General features: G+C 44.8%; 10 protein-coding genes across 10 annotated transcripts; 5 read left to right on the forward strand and 5 right to left on the reverse strand.

Moving 5' to 3' along the window:
* Positions 1-691: 691 nt before the first annotated feature.
* V1513DRAFT_450833 (Ima1 N-terminal domain-containing protein) lies at positions 692-2,937 on the reverse strand. The gene is made up of 4 exons (XM_066898864.1): positions 2,671-2,937; positions 2,100-2,622; positions 1,768-2,054; positions 692-1,715 (listed from the first exon to the last, which is right to left on the reverse strand). Exons 1-4 carry the CDS (start codon positions 2,839-2,841, stop codon positions 780-782), a joined length of 1,917 nt encoding a protein of 638 aa, XP_066751661.1. The 5' UTR covers positions 2,842-2,937; the 3' UTR covers positions 692-779.
* V1513DRAFT_450835 (uncharacterized protein) lies at positions 2,908-4,755 on the forward strand. Its single transcript, XM_066898865.1, has 2 exons — positions 2,908-4,324; positions 4,378-4,755. The coding sequence occupies exons 1-2, from the start codon at positions 3,142-3,144 to the stop codon at positions 4,512-4,514; spliced, it is 1,320 nt and encodes a 439-aa protein (XP_066751662.1). The 5' UTR covers positions 2,908-3,141; the 3' UTR covers positions 4,515-4,755.
* Positions 4,581-6,116, reverse strand: V1513DRAFT_450837 (uncharacterized protein). Its single transcript, XM_066898866.1, has one exon. It carries the CDS (start codon positions 6,062-6,064, stop codon positions 4,706-4,708), a length of 1,359 nt encoding a protein of 452 aa, XP_066751663.1. The 5' UTR covers positions 6,065-6,116; the 3' UTR covers positions 4,581-4,705.
* Positions 6,117-6,149: 33 nt separating this feature from the next.
* On the forward strand, positions 6,150-7,373 carry V1513DRAFT_450840 (uncharacterized protein). The gene is made up of 3 exons (XM_066898867.1): positions 6,150-6,425; positions 6,480-7,050; positions 7,105-7,373. Exons 1-3 carry the CDS (start codon positions 6,288-6,290, stop codon positions 7,185-7,187), a joined length of 792 nt encoding a protein of 263 aa, XP_066751664.1. The 5' UTR covers positions 6,150-6,287; the 3' UTR covers positions 7,188-7,373.
* On the reverse strand, positions 7,238-8,884 carry V1513DRAFT_450842 (kinase-like domain-containing protein). The gene is made up of 2 exons (XM_066898868.1): positions 8,556-8,884; positions 7,238-8,492 (listed from the first exon to the last, which is right to left on the reverse strand). Exons 1-2 carry the CDS (start codon positions 8,626-8,628, stop codon positions 7,402-7,404), a joined length of 1,164 nt encoding a protein of 387 aa, XP_066751665.1. The 5' UTR covers positions 8,629-8,884; the 3' UTR covers positions 7,238-7,401.
* Positions 8,885-8,999: 115 nt separating this feature from the next.
* Positions 9,000-10,410, reverse strand: V1513DRAFT_433306 (uncharacterized protein; the record flags this gene model as incomplete). Its single annotated transcript, XM_066896439.1, has 7 exons — positions 9,000-9,060; positions 9,097-9,324; positions 9,371-9,609; positions 9,691-9,877; positions 9,965-10,107; positions 10,165-10,245; positions 10,342-10,410. The coding sequence occupies 7 exons, from the start codon at positions 10,408-10,410 to the stop codon at positions 9,000-9,002; spliced, it is 1,008 nt and encodes a 335-aa protein (XP_066751666.1).
* A 181-nt stretch (positions 10,411-10,591) lies between these two features.
* Positions 10,592-12,217, forward strand: V1513DRAFT_466185 (uncharacterized protein). Its single transcript, XM_066900067.1, has 2 exons — positions 10,592-11,296; positions 11,355-12,217. Exons 1-2 carry the CDS (start codon positions 10,869-10,871, stop codon positions 12,112-12,114), a joined length of 1,188 nt encoding a protein of 395 aa, XP_066751667.1. The 5' UTR covers positions 10,592-10,868; the 3' UTR covers positions 12,115-12,217.
* Positions 12,013-14,772, reverse strand: V1513DRAFT_450851 (mitochondrial precursor protein import receptor). Its single transcript, XM_066898869.1, has 5 exons — positions 14,162-14,772; positions 13,979-14,112; positions 12,688-13,918; positions 12,490-12,639; positions 12,013-12,421 (listed from the first exon to the last, which is right to left on the reverse strand). The coding sequence occupies exons 1-5, from the start codon at positions 14,451-14,453 to the stop codon at positions 12,336-12,338; spliced, it is 1,893 nt and encodes a 630-aa protein (XP_066751668.1). The 5' UTR covers positions 14,454-14,772; the 3' UTR covers positions 12,013-12,335.
* A 124-nt stretch (positions 14,773-14,896) lies between these two features.
* V1513DRAFT_450855 (uncharacterized protein) lies at positions 14,897-16,112 on the forward strand. Its single transcript, XM_066898870.1, has one exon. The coding sequence runs from the start codon at positions 15,261-15,263 to the stop codon at positions 15,960-15,962; it is 702 nt and encodes a 233-aa protein (XP_066751669.1). The 5' UTR covers positions 14,897-15,260; the 3' UTR covers positions 15,963-16,112.
* Positions 16,113-16,926: 814 nt separating this feature from the next.
* Positions 16,927-17,859, forward strand: V1513DRAFT_427096 (uncharacterized protein; the record flags this gene model as incomplete). The annotated part of the gene is made up of 2 exons (XM_066896207.1): positions 16,927-16,974; positions 17,035-17,859. The coding sequence occupies 2 exons, from the start codon at positions 16,927-16,929 to the stop codon at positions 17,857-17,859; spliced, it is 873 nt and encodes a 290-aa protein (XP_066751670.1).
* Positions 17,860-17,902: the final 43 nt, after the last annotated feature.

Consider the following 17,902-nt stretch of genomic DNA (forward strand, 5'->3'; position numbering starts at 1 on the left):
CGTGCTCCTCTTGCTGGAGTCTGCCTATGTAAGGAACGTGGACGCTAAAAAACGGATGTGAGCAAATATGACTATGATGAATATCTGCCAATAGTATACTTACTAGTACCTAGATTAATCAGTTAGCACGATAATTTTCATATCTGTTCTGCAATGTGCAGGACTTACCAGTAGTACCCAGTAATCGCGCTTCCGAGAGCTGCATTCCTTCATGAGCACATATTCACCATGCGTAGCACTTAATTCTCGATATTTCCATCTATTCTTACGCATTCCTAAAAAACGGGCTTCACTTACAGAAAGCTAAAACAGTACTGTTAGCACCAGCGATCGCCATCAAAATGGCACCCAGACCAACCACCACACAGCAAATCTTACTCACCACTGACAATGTCACGAGTGACGCGTCGTCGAATCATTCCAGTAACCTTAGGAACGGCCATCTTGATGCCGCAATTTAAGATAGTTGTGTGGAGCTGTTTGAAAATCGAAAGGGCTGTGAAAGAGTGACGTCTGGGAAGTGAAAGTGGTCTCCGATGCAATCGGCAACCAATCAACGATCTAGAATAACAGAACCCTAACATCTGCGAAATGTTCAAGGTTAGATCACAACTCACGCGATCATGAATGGGTCAGTCCACTAATTGTGAATAATTTTAAAATCCTGGCATTTTACGAATTGTGAATTATTCTTGGAAATCCAAATGGAAAGTATATATTTACATACACTAATCATAAATATCTATGCTATGAGAAATGTTCCTTCGGCTGCGTCTTAGCTATGCCAATCGGTCAATCGCCGTTGGCATAATACGTTGGTATACGTAAATGCTCACGGCCAGAAGTCCAATCACAATAGCGGACGCGCTCAACCATTCCCTTAATCTAATCATAACGCGTACATCATTAGTTGTTGTTGTTGCACTCCATGACAATGGTGCGCTACTGGTACTGTTGCTGGTGAATCCTACGGAATCACTCAAGCGAAGAACTGGATCAAATAAATCTTCCAACCCGGTTGGCTCTTCTTTGGGGAAGAACCGCTGAGCTGCTAATGCCATATCGCGAGTGCTACGGTCGTTGATAGTACTAGTGGGCGAATATTGTGTATGCGATAATGATGCCAGCTTATGCTGGAAATATTTCTCCTTTCCTTGCGAAGATGCACTTGTGTTGCTGACCGCCGGGATCCATGGCTTCAAAATTGCCGCGTTCCTGTTCGAGCCATTCGGAGGCGGCGCTAATGAATATCCAAGGGGCAGCTTTGGAATATCCGGTAATTCCGCAGGAATGGCGTCTGTCATAGATACTTCGGGTACAAATGACGGTTTCCAGTCCATCATGTCAGCATCTGTAACCATAGTCTCCTTCACGACGTGCGCTGTCGAAGGAACCACCTGACTCGAAGAGATCGATTGCGGTGGGCTGGAGAATGGATTTCGTCGTAGCTGAGAGTGCGGAGACAATGGCTGTCCTTGTTCGGTCGTTTCCGAATTATTGCGATCAGTACTATGCTGAATTTGCCGCTGCAATTCAACGTATTCAACAGGTCGCACCTTTAAGCAGGCCAAAGACACCGCGAGCACGAGAGTTGTCGTCGTCGTAAAAAACAAGTTAATTAACCTAAATGCCTTCTCGGAGACGCTCCAGTAGTACATGCGGGGAAGTATGTACAATCCGACAAGCAATTGCACGAATAAGAAGCATTGACATCTCTAAACCGCCATTAGTTAACGCACCCGTCGTATCGTCATTAAAGTCACGCACATAGTAGTCTGATTTGCCGGTGACGGTAACCCGCATGGAAGACAGCAATGCATAAAGCAGCTTATAGTTCCAAAAAAAGTACAATACACTAAACGGCGTAATGCGATACAACAGAGAAAACAATGATCCTCCCAGCTCGGACAGGTAAAGATCTGGCGGTCGGTTCCTTGCTATACACATTTGCATTATTGCATCACGTACGATCTTGAATATGAACCCAATTGATTGGCTATTTTCGACATGTGCCAAGGCTAGTTTGCGTAGTTGAAGTTTCGGATACAGAGAATCTATTTTCATCAGCACAGCCAACAGAGCCACGGTAAAAGACATACTGATAACAAATAATCCACAAAAGCCCAACATATGTGACCCCCAAAGTATTCCTCGACATGTCCATACGAAAAGCTTCAGCCATGTCTGAAATGTCCATCTTGGGCGCAGTATTTTCCCTCCTGAGGTACTTCCGAAGTCATCGCTGTTGGTGATCCGACCCTTCGAATTGAGAGCTCCCATATCCGCTTTATTCTTCAAAAAACTTCCAAGAATACGTGCGCGCGCTTTATAATTGTTGTCAGACAGCTTGCTTGTAACGGCATTTTGGCAATTTATGCAGTATGGCGGATACCGTCGTTCCAGCTCCGCCTTATACCTCGGCAGTCCTTTCTCGTACTCTTTATATTGACTATCCCATTCTGGCGGCAGATAGCTCGCCAGTGCTTCCACTACTATTCTGTGATTCGTTTGGCAATTCCTGCAGAATGGCGATTCAGTCCCATTGTTTGCTGAGCCAGCTACAATCAGATCATGTTCTGATGCTGACGCGTCTTCTGGAGTATAATCCATTATCTCGCCAGTCTAAGTGGTTAGTCAATGCATACCCACAATCACGTCTCAATTAGTTACCTCATCCATAACATTGATACCTTCACACAATGGACATGTCCATTCATATGAGTTCGACGTATTGCGGTATGTAAGTTCGACGGAAGAATTCTCGTTGCAATAGAAACACAAACGCCACATAACACCCCGCCGAGGCGGCGCCGGGGACCGACTCAGTAGATTCCATGGCATTTCTTCTTCATTATCTGCAGGAATAGTACAGCAAATGTTGCAATGCCGTCGCTGTATTAAAACCTAGTAAACATCATGATTTCAACTCGTTTTGCGGATCGGCATGTGCTTCAGGTTAGGGCCAAAGTACTCGTCGGGCCACCAAAACTTTAGCACGCCTGGATCAGCGTCTCGAGGAACTCACAACAATAAGTTACCTCATTTGCTAACCTGGATTCCTTAGTGCAACTTCTTGCATAAACGTATCAACTGAATCTATTGTCTCAATTGATTGCGATTTCGGAAGGTATATTTTACGATATGGATTATTCGAAGCTTAAGGTTGTGGAGTTGAAGGAGGAGTTGAAAAATCGGGGACTCTCGACTGCCGGATTAAAAAAGGATCTCGTTCAGCGTCTGAGTGAGGCAGATGCTGTTAGCGCAGTAGAATCAAATGAGCCTACTGAGGAACAGACCAAAGTGACAGAGCAGGCAGTAGTAGGCGCGCCTACGGCAGACACCGGCGAAGTTGAGCCACCCAGGCCGGCTCCTGAATCCGCGAAAGGAGAGCAGGTTTCAGTACAGATCACCGATTCGGAGCCCGAAGCCACGGTCGCTAAAGCCGCGGATTTAGATAAGGTGTCGGAGTTGGAGCTAAAGCCAGAGCCCGAAGAGCCTGAAGAGCCTGCAAAGGATGAAGAAGTGCCAGAAGAGAGGTTATTAACCGACCAGTCTGCGCCAGCAAACGAGACCGCGGAGCAGCCAGCAGAAGCTGAGATCAAGCAGGATTCGATTACTACAGGAGAGTCAAGGGAAGGACTGGAATCATCGACGGTAGCGAAAAGAAAAGCATCATTTGACGCTGAAACCGAAGACTCGTCTCTGAAACGAATAAAGAATGAGTCTCGCTACGATCAGCGAATGGCTGAACAAACACCAGAACCCAGTGGAACAGCTGAGGTTACCAAGGAGAAAATAAAGGTGGATGAGAAATTAGTGACCGTGGACCGCAACCCGAATACGCCGATGGAGAAGTATCGACCTACTAAGTCTGTTTATCTGCAGAATTTCTCCAGACCTTTAAATATACCGTCATTGAAAACACATCTGGAGACCTTGGCTGGATCTAAACTAGTTAAGTTTTGGATTGATAGTATTCGGACACATTGCTATGCTATCTTCGAGTCGGTGGAGGCCGCCACTAAAGTCCGGGAAGACATCTATGGGCAGACTTTTCCGCTAGAAGAGAAGGGGCGGAAGAAATTAATAGCTGAGTACATTCCAGATTCTAAAGTCGGCGAATGGATAGCATTTGAAGAAGGTGATCAAGGTAGATTGCGGAAATGGGAGGTTGCTTTTGGCGATGGCTTAAGTAACGGTGTGGATGCGGACGAAATAAAACTCATCGAAGCAGGTACGAAACCAACAAACATTGGTCCTTCATTCAGAGACAGACTTAATCCAAGACATTCACCGTGGGTGGATACTACGCGGGGAATTGCAGGTATGCACCATGAAGTTGTGTTCGCTGTTCGTGACTCTGACATAGTCAAACAGATACCTCGAACATGGCCAATGTCAAAGTGAAGACATTGAGTGAACTATTCAAGAAGACAAATGCTAAGCCTTCTTTGTATTATTGCGAGGCTCCTGAGGACGTTGTAAGGGAACGATTGAGAAAGCTACAACAATAGATGCAGAAACAGTTTGATGAAGTTTTGACTTCTATTTGGGTGTTGGTGAGTACGGAGCTATGGTGTGTTTCAAATTACTTTCTTTGTATTATACTTATTGGGACGGTGTATATTATTGATAAAGAGTAGTAAATTATCCGTCAGGGTTTCAAAATTAATCAAGTTATGACAGTAGGTCGGCACAAATGTCCTCATATCTCAATTTGTACAACGTTGTCATCAAATGTCACTGACTTCTTTCGCACCCTAACCGATTCCGAAATATTTTTCTTGCTTTTGCCTTTCGCTTTCTTTTTCTTCTTAGCACCGTCTGCATCTGCTGTTGGCTTCGTAAATACATTATCATTTGAGCTTGACTCAGTTGGACTGACCCTCCCGTGTTGTTCACGCATACATCGTGGGCAGGTACACCAGAAGCCCCAGCCTTCCAGTAACTTTTGTCTTCGAAACATTACATCTTTCTTTAGATCTACATACGTAGTTGTCAACTCCTCGCCGGGACGTAACTGGTGCTTTGCGGTAATCTTCACACCCGCAGTTCGGCCCACTATTTTGACGTCGACGCTTGGCTCACAACTGTGGTTGAGATGGGACTGCAGCAGGTATATGCTCCCGTCGAGATTGTTAATATTGACCATTCCGATACCGGAGAGATACTCTTCGTATGACGGTGTAGACAAGTGAGAGAAGAATTTGCAGATCGTTTTATAACCCTCTTGCCACAAAATTTCCAGTTGTTCGCCAAAGAATAAGTCCTTCTCATACTGAGGATCAGCTTTCTGGCGGATGTCCTGTCTGATCTTTGCCAAGCCGTCAACACCATCTCTGACAGTATGTTTCGAGGACGGTTCCTCCTCCTGGTCATCGAAAGTCGCGGCGGCCAGAGTGTACGCATATTGATAAAAAGCGCTCCATTCATTTTCAACCGCGAACTGCTCAATAGCACTCCATTCTGAGGTGTACTTTCCGTGCCTTATATATTTATGCAGTTTATCCATTTTTCGACATCGACTGGAGCACCATCTGCCGCTGCATGTCGAGCACGACGCTATCAATGAGGACATAGACACTAACGGCCGGGCGCAGTATGAGCATGCTTTACCTGTTGGTATTAATCCGACCAGGGAGATTGGAGGAATCAGGACTAGAGCCGGCTCCGTCCATAGTACTGTCCCTTCCGGGATCGATTCGGTTTTTGGCAATTTAGAACTGACTTGAAGACCTTTGCCTCGTGACTGTGAGTTGAAAACTTCTATCGCAGGTGGCAAGCTTAGATCAGCTATGGGACTTGACACAGTCTGCGAGATATATAAGCGGTTACGAAACTCCTCCGCAATGGTTGCATCGCTATCATTCGAGGTAGCTGTCGATGAAGTGTGTTGTAGTGAATGGGACCGTAGAATTGACTTCAATCTGTTGATTGACAGTACCCATGTTGGCTCCTCACTTTTGATTCGTGCGTGGAGTTTCGCAATTCCTAGTTCAGGCTCGGACTTCTTGATATCCACCACAAACTGTACGACTTCATCTTCAGTTGGATTCTTTTCCATTTGTTGCTCTCTGTGATGTTGAAAAGAACAACTAATCCGAATGTTGTGCACGTGCACAGCCAGAGCCCGGTTAGAGAGAGTCGGAGTTCGACGCCACGTAAAAACTTTGTTCGGCAAAAAGGTTTCTGGCATCGGCAACTAACATGAACAACCTCATCGCGTCCGACAACTAGTTAATGTGCACCCCGACTATCGCCATTTATACAAACCCCACATCGTCATAATGCCGCCACGTCTTAACATCGTCGTCCCTGTCAAGCGAGTCATCGACTTCGCCATCAAGCCGCGAATCAGCGCGAGCCAGAACGCCATTGAGACTAACGGCGTAAAGTTCAGCTTGAACCCGTTCTGTGAGATTGCCGTAAGTGTCGACAATCCGCAGTAATCGTTCTACATACTGACTGCGGCTTCTCAGGTCGAGGAAGCCGTTCGACTTCGTGAATCAAGCAAGGATCTCGTTGAATCAATCACTCTGGTATCTGCTGGGAGTGCAAAAGCACAAGACACGCTTCGTGCGGGATTGGCGCTAGGCGCTGACAAGGCCACGTTAATAGAGATCCCGGCAATAGACGACTCCAAGTCACTAGAGCTTGAACCATTGGCTGTTGCCAAGCTACTCAAAGCCTTTGTCAAGAAGTCCAACGCCAACCTTGTCATTATGGGTAAACAGGCGATCGATGACGACAGCAACCAGACCGGTCAGATGCTCGCAGGACTGCTGAACTGGTCCCAGGCTACTAATGCCAGCAAAGTCACCGTTGACGAGGCCAGCGGTGTCGTTACTGTGTCAAGAGAGGTCGATGGAGGTACAGAAACTCTGTCTGCTCCTCTGCCACTTGTCATTACCACTGATTTACGACTCAATACTCCCAGATACACGAAATTGCAAGATATCATGAAAGCCAAGAAGAAAAAGACCGAGAAAGTCTCTCCGGAAGATCTTGGGGTCGATATCTCTTCTCGACTGGAAATTCTCTCCCTGTCAGGTATGGTTTTCAATGTATCGTCTGTCCTGCGCAAATTTCTTAACAATCTAATAGAACCCCCAAAGCGCCCTGGTGGAGGCAAGGTCGATAGTGTCGATGCATTGATTGGCAAGTTGAGGGAGACGGGCGCCATCTAAACGCAAATTTATAGTGATGTAATGGCAAATGGCAACCTACATAACAGAGCTTAGATATATAAAGATTAGTACATTCATTCCTACTGACGATATTCCAGTAAGATGTTGCAATCGTACTAATTCATTGCTATTCTATATACGGCTCAGTTTTCATAAGCCACAATACACAATCCGTAAAATATCCAACTCCGACTTGTTCCAAAATCCGTAAGCATTAAAATAACCTCTTCGCAACGCCTGCCAATCTCCGCTCTCGTTCCTTCTCAGCTTCAGTGCTAATGTCGTCCTTCTCTCTTCTTCTCAACGCGCCGGAAAATCCGGTATTATTGCTACCGACTTTCACCTCATTCGCAGTATCATCTTTCTTTCGTAACTTTGGTAGCAAGTCAGGCTGCGTTGGTCTCGGAAGTTCTCTAAAGTATTCCGAGCCCAACGCGTCTCTAGTGTCTATTCGTTTGGCGGGATCAAGGGTTGTCATCTTGCATAGTAAATCCAAGGCGTTCTCAGAAGCAGCAGAAAATCGCATCCTCATTTCATCTCGCGAAGGAGCCGGATAGATCCCAGATTTCTTGCCAGTGTCTGCTGTCGAAGTCTTGGCCGTATCGTAGAAAAAATCCGGTAGCAACGAAACGCCCGGCCACGTTTGTTCCGTCGGGGTACCAAGCGCTCGGAATGTCAAGTCGAGTTGATCGAGATCAGTTTGACCAGGAAGATACGGCGTCCGAAGCATGAGCTCGGCAAAAATAATACCAACTGCCCATACGTCGACCTTCCTAGTATAAATCTTGGAGCCAAGCAGCAATTCCGGTGCGCGATACCACCGCGTTACGACCGTTGGCGTCATGACATCATAAGGCCCAGGCTGTTTCCTCGCAAGGCCAAAATCCGCCAGTTTCAAGTGCCCCGACGGAGAAAGCAGCAAGTTATTGGGCTTTAGATCTCGATGGAGGACATTGTGGCGATGGCAGTGATAGAGACCGGCAAATGTCATGCGCATCCATGACTTTATATCCGCAGCTGTGAACACGACCGATCGATCTTTGATGATCATTTCTAAATCTGCTGACAGATATTCCAATACCAAATTAAGACTTCGAGATGTGCCTGATGAGATAAATACGTCGATCAGTTCAATGACATTCTCATGCCGTAGTTCACTGAGAAATTTGATCTCTCGAATAGCTGACATGTCAAGTCCATCTTTAAACTGTCCGACTTTGATTTTCTTTATGGCAACCACTCGAGATGTAGACAATTGTCGGCCTAGATACACGACGGCATAAGTACCTTCACCGACCTTTCGTTCTACCCGAATTTGTTAGTGACTGGACTGGCAAAAGATGTGGGATGCGGGAAATGTGCTCATGCCTTTTATGTATCGATCTCGCCTTCCAACGCCTAGCTTTTTTTTGCCATTAGCTAGTCGAGCCTTCTCCTCCATCAACTCTGATCTTAATAGTGTGTCTCTATATAGTCTGAGGCGGATTATTGGCGACAGAAATCTGTCCGGAGATCATTCTACTATTCACTCAGTAAAGGTAGCTAGATATAGAGAAGCTGTGAAAGCAGCATTCAAATCACTTATTATGGCATAAACGCATAAGCTTGCCATATTTGTGGAATACGTATCGAAGCAAAATGACATGTGTTGTTCTGTGGTGAATTACGCGGGAAGTTATCCTGCTCCAAATGACCCTTATAATATCGGAAAATACAAAGCTGCTTCTCACTAAATTACTATTAACCGTGTTCTCACAAGCGTACACACATTATTCGACAAACGCAATGTTCAGCCGATACACCGCGACGCAATCATAGCATAGAGAAATCAATAATAAACAAATAAAATACGTAATCCAACTTATCGTACACGCTAATCATAGTTATACAAATTTCATATATTCCTCACAGCGACTCCACAGGATTATTGTCTGTGGGCAACATAAAGCCCGATTTAAGCCAATCAACGCCTTCGTACCATAGATCCCAAAACTGCAGATTATCGAGGTCAACAGAAGTGTTATTTTCTGCAACATTGTCATCGGCAAGATTGGATTCCAGTGAATCTATATTCTCCGCAGTGAAAAATCTAATGCCCTCAGTAGAATGTGCTGGAGCTGTGGCAGTGACGGTGGTACTCCGTCGTCAATAGTAGCTACCGGTTCCCTCGGAAAGAAACTTACTTGGGCCTCTCCTCTACCTTGCCATTGGGGAAAGCTTTCTCCACATTAGCGGCTTCGAAAGCCTCTCTTGCACGAGTTTGCACTTGCTCTATCATGGCCAATCCACTCTCCACGCCAATATCCCGCTTCATCAGTCGGTAGCATTCCAACGCGATATTGATGATATCGAAATTAATCATAACCTCGGCCTTACTTGATGGATCTCGCAGAACGTCGAAGAGAAGAATTGCACACGCATTCTGCAAAAGCATAGAATTAAACCTCATTTTCTACAATAAACATTAGCTCGACTGCCATGAATAATTGGAGGTTGTACGTACAGCTAGCATAGGATTCGAAGAATATGACCGAGCCAATAGAAGTAGGAGTCCTCTTCCAGCGTCAACTGCTCGACGGCATGCCTCTGGCAAAAACGCACGCTCTGCTGCATGTGGTGGTGATTTTAATCCTTGCTCTGCATGCAGTCTTTCTTGTCTCCGTAGAAGTCCATCAATCAGCAAGAACGGTCTGTAAGTTAGAGTCTTGAATAAGTAGAAGTCTACAATAACATCAGTGGCCCACACACAATAATATAAGCTCTCTAGAAACACTTACGGCCGCATCGGACTCTGTGGTTCTGTAGGTGACGTTTTCAATGCAGGGGACTCAGCCTTGCGACGCTTATACTGCTCTACAACAGGCGACGACTGGCGTGATCCTGTGGACCCATTGCTGTCTGCGTTAACTCTTATCATCATCTTCGTAATAGCACATAGCGCCGCGTATGCTACATTGTCCACGGCTCGGAGTCATACCATCGCATTTGACCTTGCGACGGCGACAGATCTGACATGCCCGCCTTGTTCGAAGACGTGGACACTCTGGAATCGGTGAGACTGTAGAGAAAGTGTTAGATCTAGTTTAAATCAGGGACCGAGGATTCGAACCAGGAGGTCGGGCATGACTTTTTTGGTCTGGACAGCCCAGCTTACCGAAACTAGACCCCTGGGTGACGATAGTTTTCCCCGAATATAGCTATTGTCGAGTTCAATTACCCGCATTATATAGTTCTAGAGACTATGCAATTCTTCCCCAGATCGGGGCAGCGAGGCAAGCCGGGAGTTGATGTGGAGGCGGGGGGGTATATTGATATCACACCGAGCAGTAATCGATGAGTTCTGCGGCTTTGGAAGAACTCATCAGACACCCCTGACTGCTCCTCCAGACAACGCGAGTTTTCGGCCCATACAAACCATTTCGTACACCTTTTGTCTAACTCTATAATTATTATTCCGGTTAACGATACCGAATATTGTGAATTACCATTGTAAGCGCTACATATACTACACTGGCATTCCGTCGACATATAAATTTTTGAAGTTAGTGACCCAACGTATCAATTTAATCATCAACCCTACGCATTTCAGTTCCTGGGCGCGGCGCGCAATAATACCCCGGCTACGTAAATTATATTGCCAAAGACCACAGACTCCACTTATTTCCGAATACACTAGCAAAAATGACTGCTGACGAAGAAAAGAAATCATCAAAGCGGAAACGTGAGGCAGAGTTCGAGGAGATTGAAATTGACGTGAATTTGCCTGAACCGTTATCAAAGAAGGCTCAACGCAGCAGAAAAAAATCTTCTTCGAAGTCGACTTCTAACGATGATACCGGCAACACAAGCAAGCTTGTGACTGCTGAGAGCGATTTAAAAGAGAGCAGCGGTATTCAGAATGCACAGGACAAGACTCAGTCGCCTAAGAATAAGCAGCAGACAGATTATGGCGTCTGGATCGGAAATTTGTCCTTCAACTTGAACAAAGATGATGTTAGACGATTTTTCGTTAGCAAGTCTATTAGTAGCGAAGGCTCCTCAGGCGGCATAAAGAGCGAGGAAATAATGCGAGTACATTTGCCAAAAAAAGCTGGCGGTCAGAATAAAGGGTAAGTGTGTGGCAGATAAATTTTTTGCATAATTATTATGAATCTTATCGTGACCTAGATTCGCCTACGTTGATTTCGACACGGAAGCGGCCATGCTTAATGCGATTGCTTTATCAGAGACTCCATTTGAAGGCCGAAAAGTGTTAATAAAAGACGCGCGCGTTTTCGACGGATCCCATTCCAAAGGTAGTCCTATAGTCAAGACAAAGTCAGGCAAGCCACCAACCAAAATTTTATTCGTCGGGAACTTGCCTTTTGAAACCAAAGAGACAGATCTCAAGGAGAAGTTTGAGATTCCTATTAAATCACGCCTAAGTAGTGATGACGGCGAGGAATCGGAAAAAAACTGTGACATTATTAAGCCATCTCGCGTCCGAATGGCTACCTTCCAAGATTCAGGTAATTGCAAAGGATTTGCATTCATAGATTACGCCTCCAGTGATGAAGCAGAAAAGGTTTTGAGCGTACTAGGATCAAGTATTAAAATCCTAGGGCGAAAAGGAGTCAAAGTCGAATTTGGCGAGGACAGATCGTTCCGATGGAAGAACAAACAGGACGACGAGTCACATGAGGACGAGAGCACAAAGCCGGCGAAGAAATCATCCTCTTTGGATGTGACAGAGAAGGCGAAGCAGAAGGGCAGTGAACAAAAGCCATATGAAGAACCGGCTCGAAAGCGGTACATTGAAAAGAAGGTTGATGCTAATATAAAATCTTCCAAAATGAGGATCACACCCGGCATGGCGCTTGCAAATTCCCAGCGGCAAAAGGTTTCGATCGTACCCTCAGAGGGCAAGAGAATTGTATTTACCGATTAGAGTAATGTAAATAGAAGTAAAATATTTATCCAAAATATATATGATCGGAGTGAATTTGATTTCGTATATCACAATAATACAATGATGACATATCAGTAAGATGGCAATACAAGCCAATAAACTAATCCATAAATCTCACAATGACAGGTTTGACATAAATCGTACAAGCTATATGCCCAAATAATCTGCGATAAAATTCATTCCTATGGTTTTGTCGTCCCTTACATGCCCATACCCTGCGACATCCCGGCCAGACGCGCCTTCAATTGTGGATAGTTCTCAATCAACTTGGCCTGTGTCTTGGCAGCTATGAATTACATTGCATTAGCAAAACCTGATCTGCAATAGGTATCGGCTGAACCATTCATGACTCACCTTCTATGTATGTAGCAGCCTGTGTAATCTCAGTCTCAGTTCGTGCAAGCTCTAATTGCTTCTCAAAGTAGACTAGGGCGTCATCCATTCTATTCTGTGACAGCACCAACTGCGCAAGGGTACCGACAGCGATGTCACTCTGGGGATCCACTAATTCAATTATTAGCCAGAACTCAAATGCACTCACTGGAGACTTACATAATAACGCTTTTTTACAGAGCTCCTCGGCCTCCTGAACAGTACCTTGCTTGTAGTGCCACAAAACGAAGGCTTTGTTAATCAATGGCAGAACATTGATACCGCTAGTTTTTTGGCTCTTCTCTAATTCGAACGCCTGATCGAACTTCTCAATAGCATCCGAATATCGTTGCTGATCCATCAAGAGTTCACCGTAATAGTTGAAAACGTCAGGAGTCTTATCGAAGTTCTTGATACACCGTCTGAACCCAGCCATGGCTGAAGAAGTTGATCCAAGCTTGTACTGCGTTACAGCCAACTGAATATGAGAATATACAAACTTCTTGTCCAAATCAATAGACTTCTGATAATCCTTGGCAGCATCAGCAAACTCGGAGAGTAGGAAATGAATCTGACCTCTATGATAGTAAATATCTGGGGAAGTAGGGTCAAGAGCAATGGCAGACTCAAAATCGGCGTTACACTTGACGGGGTCAGAGAGATCCATGAAGAGAAGCGCTCTCTTGACATAAGATTGAACACATGGAGCCAACTCAATGCTTTTATTCAAGTCCTCCATAGCACCCTGGTTATCAGCCATCAAAAATTTAAAAGTTCCACGAAGGTCCAATGCCAAGGCCATGTTCTCGGCGTCGAGCTCGACAGCCTTCGTAAAGGCATTGTAAGCCTCTTCATACGACTCCACAGTCTTCTTTTCCATAGCCTCCAATCCTAATTTCAAGTAATAATTACCGGAACCATCAGAGGCGGAGGAAACTTCAGATGGAATTGGTCGCTCATGAAAAGAATCGAGATATGACGTGACGAACGCAATCGATGGCAGAGCGCGCTTCTTGGTCTTTAGCAGTTCCTGAGCTCTTATTTCACCGCACTTTTGTAAAAGTCTGTCGATAGAAGCACTCAGAGGATCGTTAGGAGCACCGCTCAAAATACAGACTGCAGTATAGTCCACGATTGCATCCGGATACTGCTCGAGCTTCTCATAGGCATTTCCTCGGCGAGATAGTGCTTTAAGGTATTCTGGTTCTAACGCAAGGGCCGCGGTAGCGTCCTCAACCACTTTCTCCCACTTCTCCTGTGCACTGAAACAGGCAGCCCTGTTCGAGTAGAAAACGGCATCGGGACTCAATGAGATTGCCTTGGTATAGAGCTCGATTGCCTTCTCATAATTCTTCTTCTTGAATTCAGTATTTCCGGCATTCTTGTACTGTATCGAATATTCTTTTCGGGTCTAAATGTGCGCGAGATCGATTAGACTGCAAATATGCAATGCTAAAGAAATTCAACATACATCTGGTGATACACCAGTCAAAGCTTCTCCGCTAATATCCGGAAGGTCTGACTTGTCATCTTCAATGGTTGGCTGCGCCACTGGCTTGGCCTCGGTGCTGCTTAATTTTTCGTCTCCGCTGGATTCTTTCGCACCTGCGACCACTGTCAATACCTGCATATGACACATATAAACCAAACCCACCTTCTTGCTTCTCCCTCTCCTTCTTCTGCTTTCTCTTCTCCTTTTTGGCTTTCTTCTTATCGCTAGCACTCTTGGTCTCAGGGGCCGTCGCGGCGGGAAGAGACGACGGGGCAGTTGGGCCTAACGGCTTCTTGTAGTAAACATAGTAAACACCCGCACCGGACACAACCACAAAAGTAGCGGCGCCGATAGTATATATTAGTGTCTTATTATCTGCAACAAATTTCGAAAACCGAGACCATAGTGATGGCGGTGCCGATGTTATAACTGGAACAGGTGATGCTGGAGCCATTGCTGATTCGCACGCCTATTTGTATGATATGATTCTACACCTGATTATCCAAACAAAATCCGTTAGCGACAAAATCCTAAATTGTACATTGCATGCGATAATATCTCTCGAAATTGATCAAAAACTGTTATGGCGTAGAACATGGCAAGTTATATTCCAGCACGGTGAGCTAGACACGGCCAGGTGAAATCTACTTGGAATTTGGAAATACGAACACATACCAGAAGTCACAATTAAAAATTATGTAATGGCCGAGAGCACTGGTCGGATTAATAACGACAAATTAGTAAATCACCAATTTTGCATGCAAGTGCAGTCGTCTGCGGTAAATGTAACAAAAAAAACTGCACGCATCCGGTTTCTCGGTCTCAAATATTCTGTGTTCAGGGTAATGTGTCGGACCGTCGGCGCATCAGCTCCAAATCCCTTCCGCACAAAATATCCGATGACTGACCACAATTTAGCTGACGGCTCCAGTTGGTAACAACTAGACCACGCCGAATCTTGATAAATTTCAGGATGCTTGAACTTATTACTACAAGCATATATACACTGCAGAAGACTGTACGCTAGTGATACAAAAGAGTGCCGGTTTAGCTTCTTGTGACCGTCATCTATGGCGACTAGGGCATAAATACGGAAACTCGTTACAGAAAGAACATTACAGTTTAGACGGGCAAAACACTTGAATAGCTTGGCATACTTTGCTCTGAAGTGTTCATTCCGTATTAATTGTAGGCATCCTACATACACTGATCTGCACGGATTTGCAGTTTTACGGCTATCATTTCTTCAATTATCAGTACTATGATTCTGCTGGAATATCCTTTTGTATTTCTGGCACCTTTTTGGCTACTGCCGTCAATGGCTCTGGTGTGTTTACTGATTGCCTCATCTTCAGAGCTCATGCACAAAGTTCTTGTTGAAAATCACGCCGCTACCCAGACCAGTGGCTCTGTGACACACTTTCTGGCATATTTATGGGGTCACGGGTTTAATGCTGTCAGAGATATAAGAGCTGGAATGGGGACCGAGAAACTATGCACGCACTGCTCATCTAAGTTCTCTAGCAAGTGTCGGAAAAATGAGTCGATTAGATCCCGGAGACATATGCGTTGCACTCAGCGTTCATCGAATTTCGGCAACAATGCCAACGAACTAAGCACGCTTGCACAAAGTTCGTCACGTGTCAATGAAATGCTTGGATCGAATAGAGAGATCCGGTATAGAAGAACAGTCGATGATCGCACTAGAAAGCCAGGTAACAGTAAAGGAATAAGAAGTACACTGAAGCCGTTCCACAGGCAGTTCTTGACTGTGAAATCAATGATGAAAATAAGGAGTGGAGCTAAGCACCATACAGACAGTCGTTCTGGCCAATTTACATTTGCAACGTCCGGAAATTGTCATTCTTCGAAAGGAAAGGGAAGACCAATATTGTCCATACGCACAGTAAAGAAATTATTTGCTGATCCTACAAGGCCTACGAAGTCTTCTAGTAGAGTATGACGTTATTACTGAACTCTCGTGTGATTGTGATTCTTAGAAGAAATATTACAGGATCCTGTAATTATTGAATTCATATTTCGGTCATGGTATTGTGATTATAGCTTTTGGAATGTTGTTGCAATAAGTAATAATATATTATAAATTATTCACTAACTAGTTTCGAATTCATGTATATATATATTCATCCCCAGCGACTTGATCGGTTGACGCCACAATGATTACAAACTGCAGGCTAATTCAGGGCCAGTTACATGTGGCAGATATGATCCGTAAACAAGCTCTTATCCTAGGCTGCATTTTGCATAGAATCGGAGTGCCGCTCACACTTCCATTCCCCCGAAGGGAGAATACTGGCGTGTTAGGTTAGGGGATAACTAACGTTGAAAATTGAGCCAGATTCCACAGACATTTGGTTCTATTTATATAAGTTATCTCTATTATTTTTATAACGGAGCGTGACAGGCACATAAAGTAAACAGCAAATTGCACTGACAGCGCAGTGTTTGATATCGTCCTATCGGCAGAAATCTAAGGTGGAAATATTGGCGGGCATAGCAATAATTTTGCCACTCGTATCTAATACAGAATACTACTCGTAACTAAGTCTAAACGTGTTCGAAGTATGAAGTCGACGACTCCACAGTCCTCAGACCAACCATTTTTTAAACCGTCTTTTAGATGCGGTATCCAACGGATAAAGGCGAGCTAGAGCAAAATTAGTAGAGCACTGATAAATTGAAATATTGACGCTATCCAGTTGGAAGACATAAACGATATTGATATTGTAATTTATGACTCAAATCGCCCCAAGCGCGTCTACATTAAATATTATTACAATATGTGATGTGCGACGCGCTTTTTGCTAGCTCGATTATTGTTCATTGGTTCGCCGTTGGACTCCTCTGTTATCCGATCCCGTATCTGCGTAATGGCTGCGTCTTAATCTCTGCCACAATGAGATGACATGTCGACCATTATTTCGTCGGTTAAGAAAGATAGTCTGCTGACCAACGTATACACTGTTCTCCTAAGACAATATTGGATTGAAAACTTGACATGCTAACGTTATTAGCTTATCGACCCATCGTTGCAAAAGCCGACTGATCCACCTCGGTCTATTCCAATTCCATATTTCGATGACTACCGTCGCACGTTTGATTCACCACTTCATAACATTACTGTTGTCTCCGGCCCGCCGTTCTCTGGCAAAACCCAACTGCTCTCGCGATTTTGTTCCCTTTTCAGTGGCCTGGTGGTAGTAGTGGATCTGGACGGCCGATTTGACATTCTTGAAGAGCGAGTAAGCATTTTAGTACTCCGACCATCCAGTCAAGATGAGTTTGTCGAATGCATTGTACAATTACTGTCTGCATCATTGTTCGCCAAATTCAACGAAAAACGCGGGCATTTCAGTCTTACTCCCAATAGCACCACTTTCTATCAATTTGCAAATGAAGCAGCAGCTGAACTACGTGAGCCATTATCAGCTGTTATGATTGATGGCCTCGGATCATATTATTGGTCTCGCATAGTCGCTGGAACGTGGACGCATCTTACATCTCGAACGTTCGAGCTCGTGCGACAAATTTCAGCTCGATATGGCGATGTACCCGTCATTGTGAGCATCACTGCGTTTTCACCACCATCAGCAACGACGTCGCCGCTAAACAGTACTACAGTATGGCCGATGTTGCAGGGAGCTGACGCCTATATCTTTGCAACACGAATCTCCGTCGCGCAACGTCTCCATGACGAAATCGACAGCAGGAAAGACGAATCAGACTCAGATTGGCTCCAGGTAAGTAATATTGAAGTCTCTATTGGCTTTGTTCAGGCAAACGTTATCAAAAATCTCAGAGTGACTATTGATGACCGTGGCATCACGTTTGGAGAATGATAGGTAGTAACTGCCTGCTGCAAAATAGCACTTCGACATGCAA

This window comes from Lipomyces chichibuensis (assembly GCF_038497645.1).
Source record: "Lipomyces chichibuensis strain CBS 12929 unplaced genomic scaffold V1513scaffold_37, whole genome shotgun sequence".
Taxonomy (NCBI): domain Eukaryota; kingdom Fungi; phylum Ascomycota; class Lipomycetes; order Lipomycetales; family Lipomycetaceae; genus Lipomyces; species Lipomyces chichibuensis.

Coding starts and splice junctions, on each gene's coding strand:
- V1513DRAFT_450833 (XM_066898864.1), bottom strand. CDS start 2,841: ATGCCATGGAATCTACTGAGTCGGTCCCCGGCGCCGCCTCGGCGGGGT. Junction 2,055..2,099: donor TTGTGGATTATTTGTTATCA/GTATGTCTTTTA, acceptor TGATGAAAATAG/ATTCTCTGTATCCGAAACTT. Junction 1,716..1,767: donor CCGGCAAATCAGACTACTAT/GTGCGTGACTTT, acceptor ATGGCGGTTTAG/AGATGTCAATGCTTCTTATT.
- V1513DRAFT_450835 (XM_066898865.1), top strand. CDS start 3,142: ATGGATTATTCGAAGCTTAAGGTTGTGGAGTTGAAGGAGGAGTTGAAA. Junction 4,325..4,377: donor TACTACGCGGGGAATTGCAG/GTATGCACCATG, acceptor ATAGTCAAACAG/ATACCTCGAACATGGCCAAT.
- V1513DRAFT_450837 (XM_066898866.1), bottom strand. CDS start 6,064: ATGGAAAAGAATCCAACTGAAGATGAAGTCGTACAGTTTGTGGTGGAT.
- V1513DRAFT_450840 (XM_066898867.1), top strand. CDS start 6,288: ATGCCGCCACGTCTTAACATCGTCGTCCCTGTCAAGCGAGTCATCGAC. Junction 6,426..6,479: donor ACCCGTTCTGTGAGATTGCC/GTAAGTGTCGAC, acceptor GCGGCTTCTCAG/GTCGAGGAAGCCGTTCGACT. Junction 7,051..7,104: donor GGAAATTCTCTCCCTGTCAG/GTATGGTTTTCA, acceptor ACAATCTAATAG/AACCCCCAAAGCGCCCTGGT.
- V1513DRAFT_450842 (XM_066898868.1), bottom strand. CDS start 8,628: ATGGAGGAGAAGGCTCGACTAGCTAATGGCAAAAAAAAGCTAGGCGTT. Junction 8,493..8,555: donor GCGAGATCGATACATAAAAG/GCATGAGCACAT, acceptor AAATTCGGGTAG/AACGAAAGGTCGGTGAAGGT.
- V1513DRAFT_466185 (XM_066900067.1), top strand. CDS start 10,869: ATGACTGCTGACGAAGAAAAGAAATCATCAAAGCGGAAACGTGAGGCA. Junction 11,297..11,354: donor GCTGGCGGTCAGAATAAAGG/GTAAGTGTGTGG, acceptor ATCGTGACCTAG/ATTCGCCTACGTTGATTTCG.
- V1513DRAFT_450851 (XM_066898869.1), bottom strand. CDS start 14,453: ATGGCTCCAGCATCACCTGTTCCAGTTATAACATCGGCACCGCCATCA. Junction 14,113..14,161: donor GGAGAGGGAGAAGCAAGAAG/GTGGGTTTGGTT, acceptor CAGTGGTCGCAG/GTGCGAAAGAATCCAGCGGA. Junction 12,640..12,687: donor CTGTAAAAAAGCGTTATTAT/GTAAGTCTCCAG, acceptor TAATTGAATTAG/TGGATCCCCAGAGTGACATC.
- V1513DRAFT_450855 (XM_066898870.1), top strand. CDS start 15,261: ATGATTCTGCTGGAATATCCTTTTGTATTTCTGGCACCTTTTTGGCTA.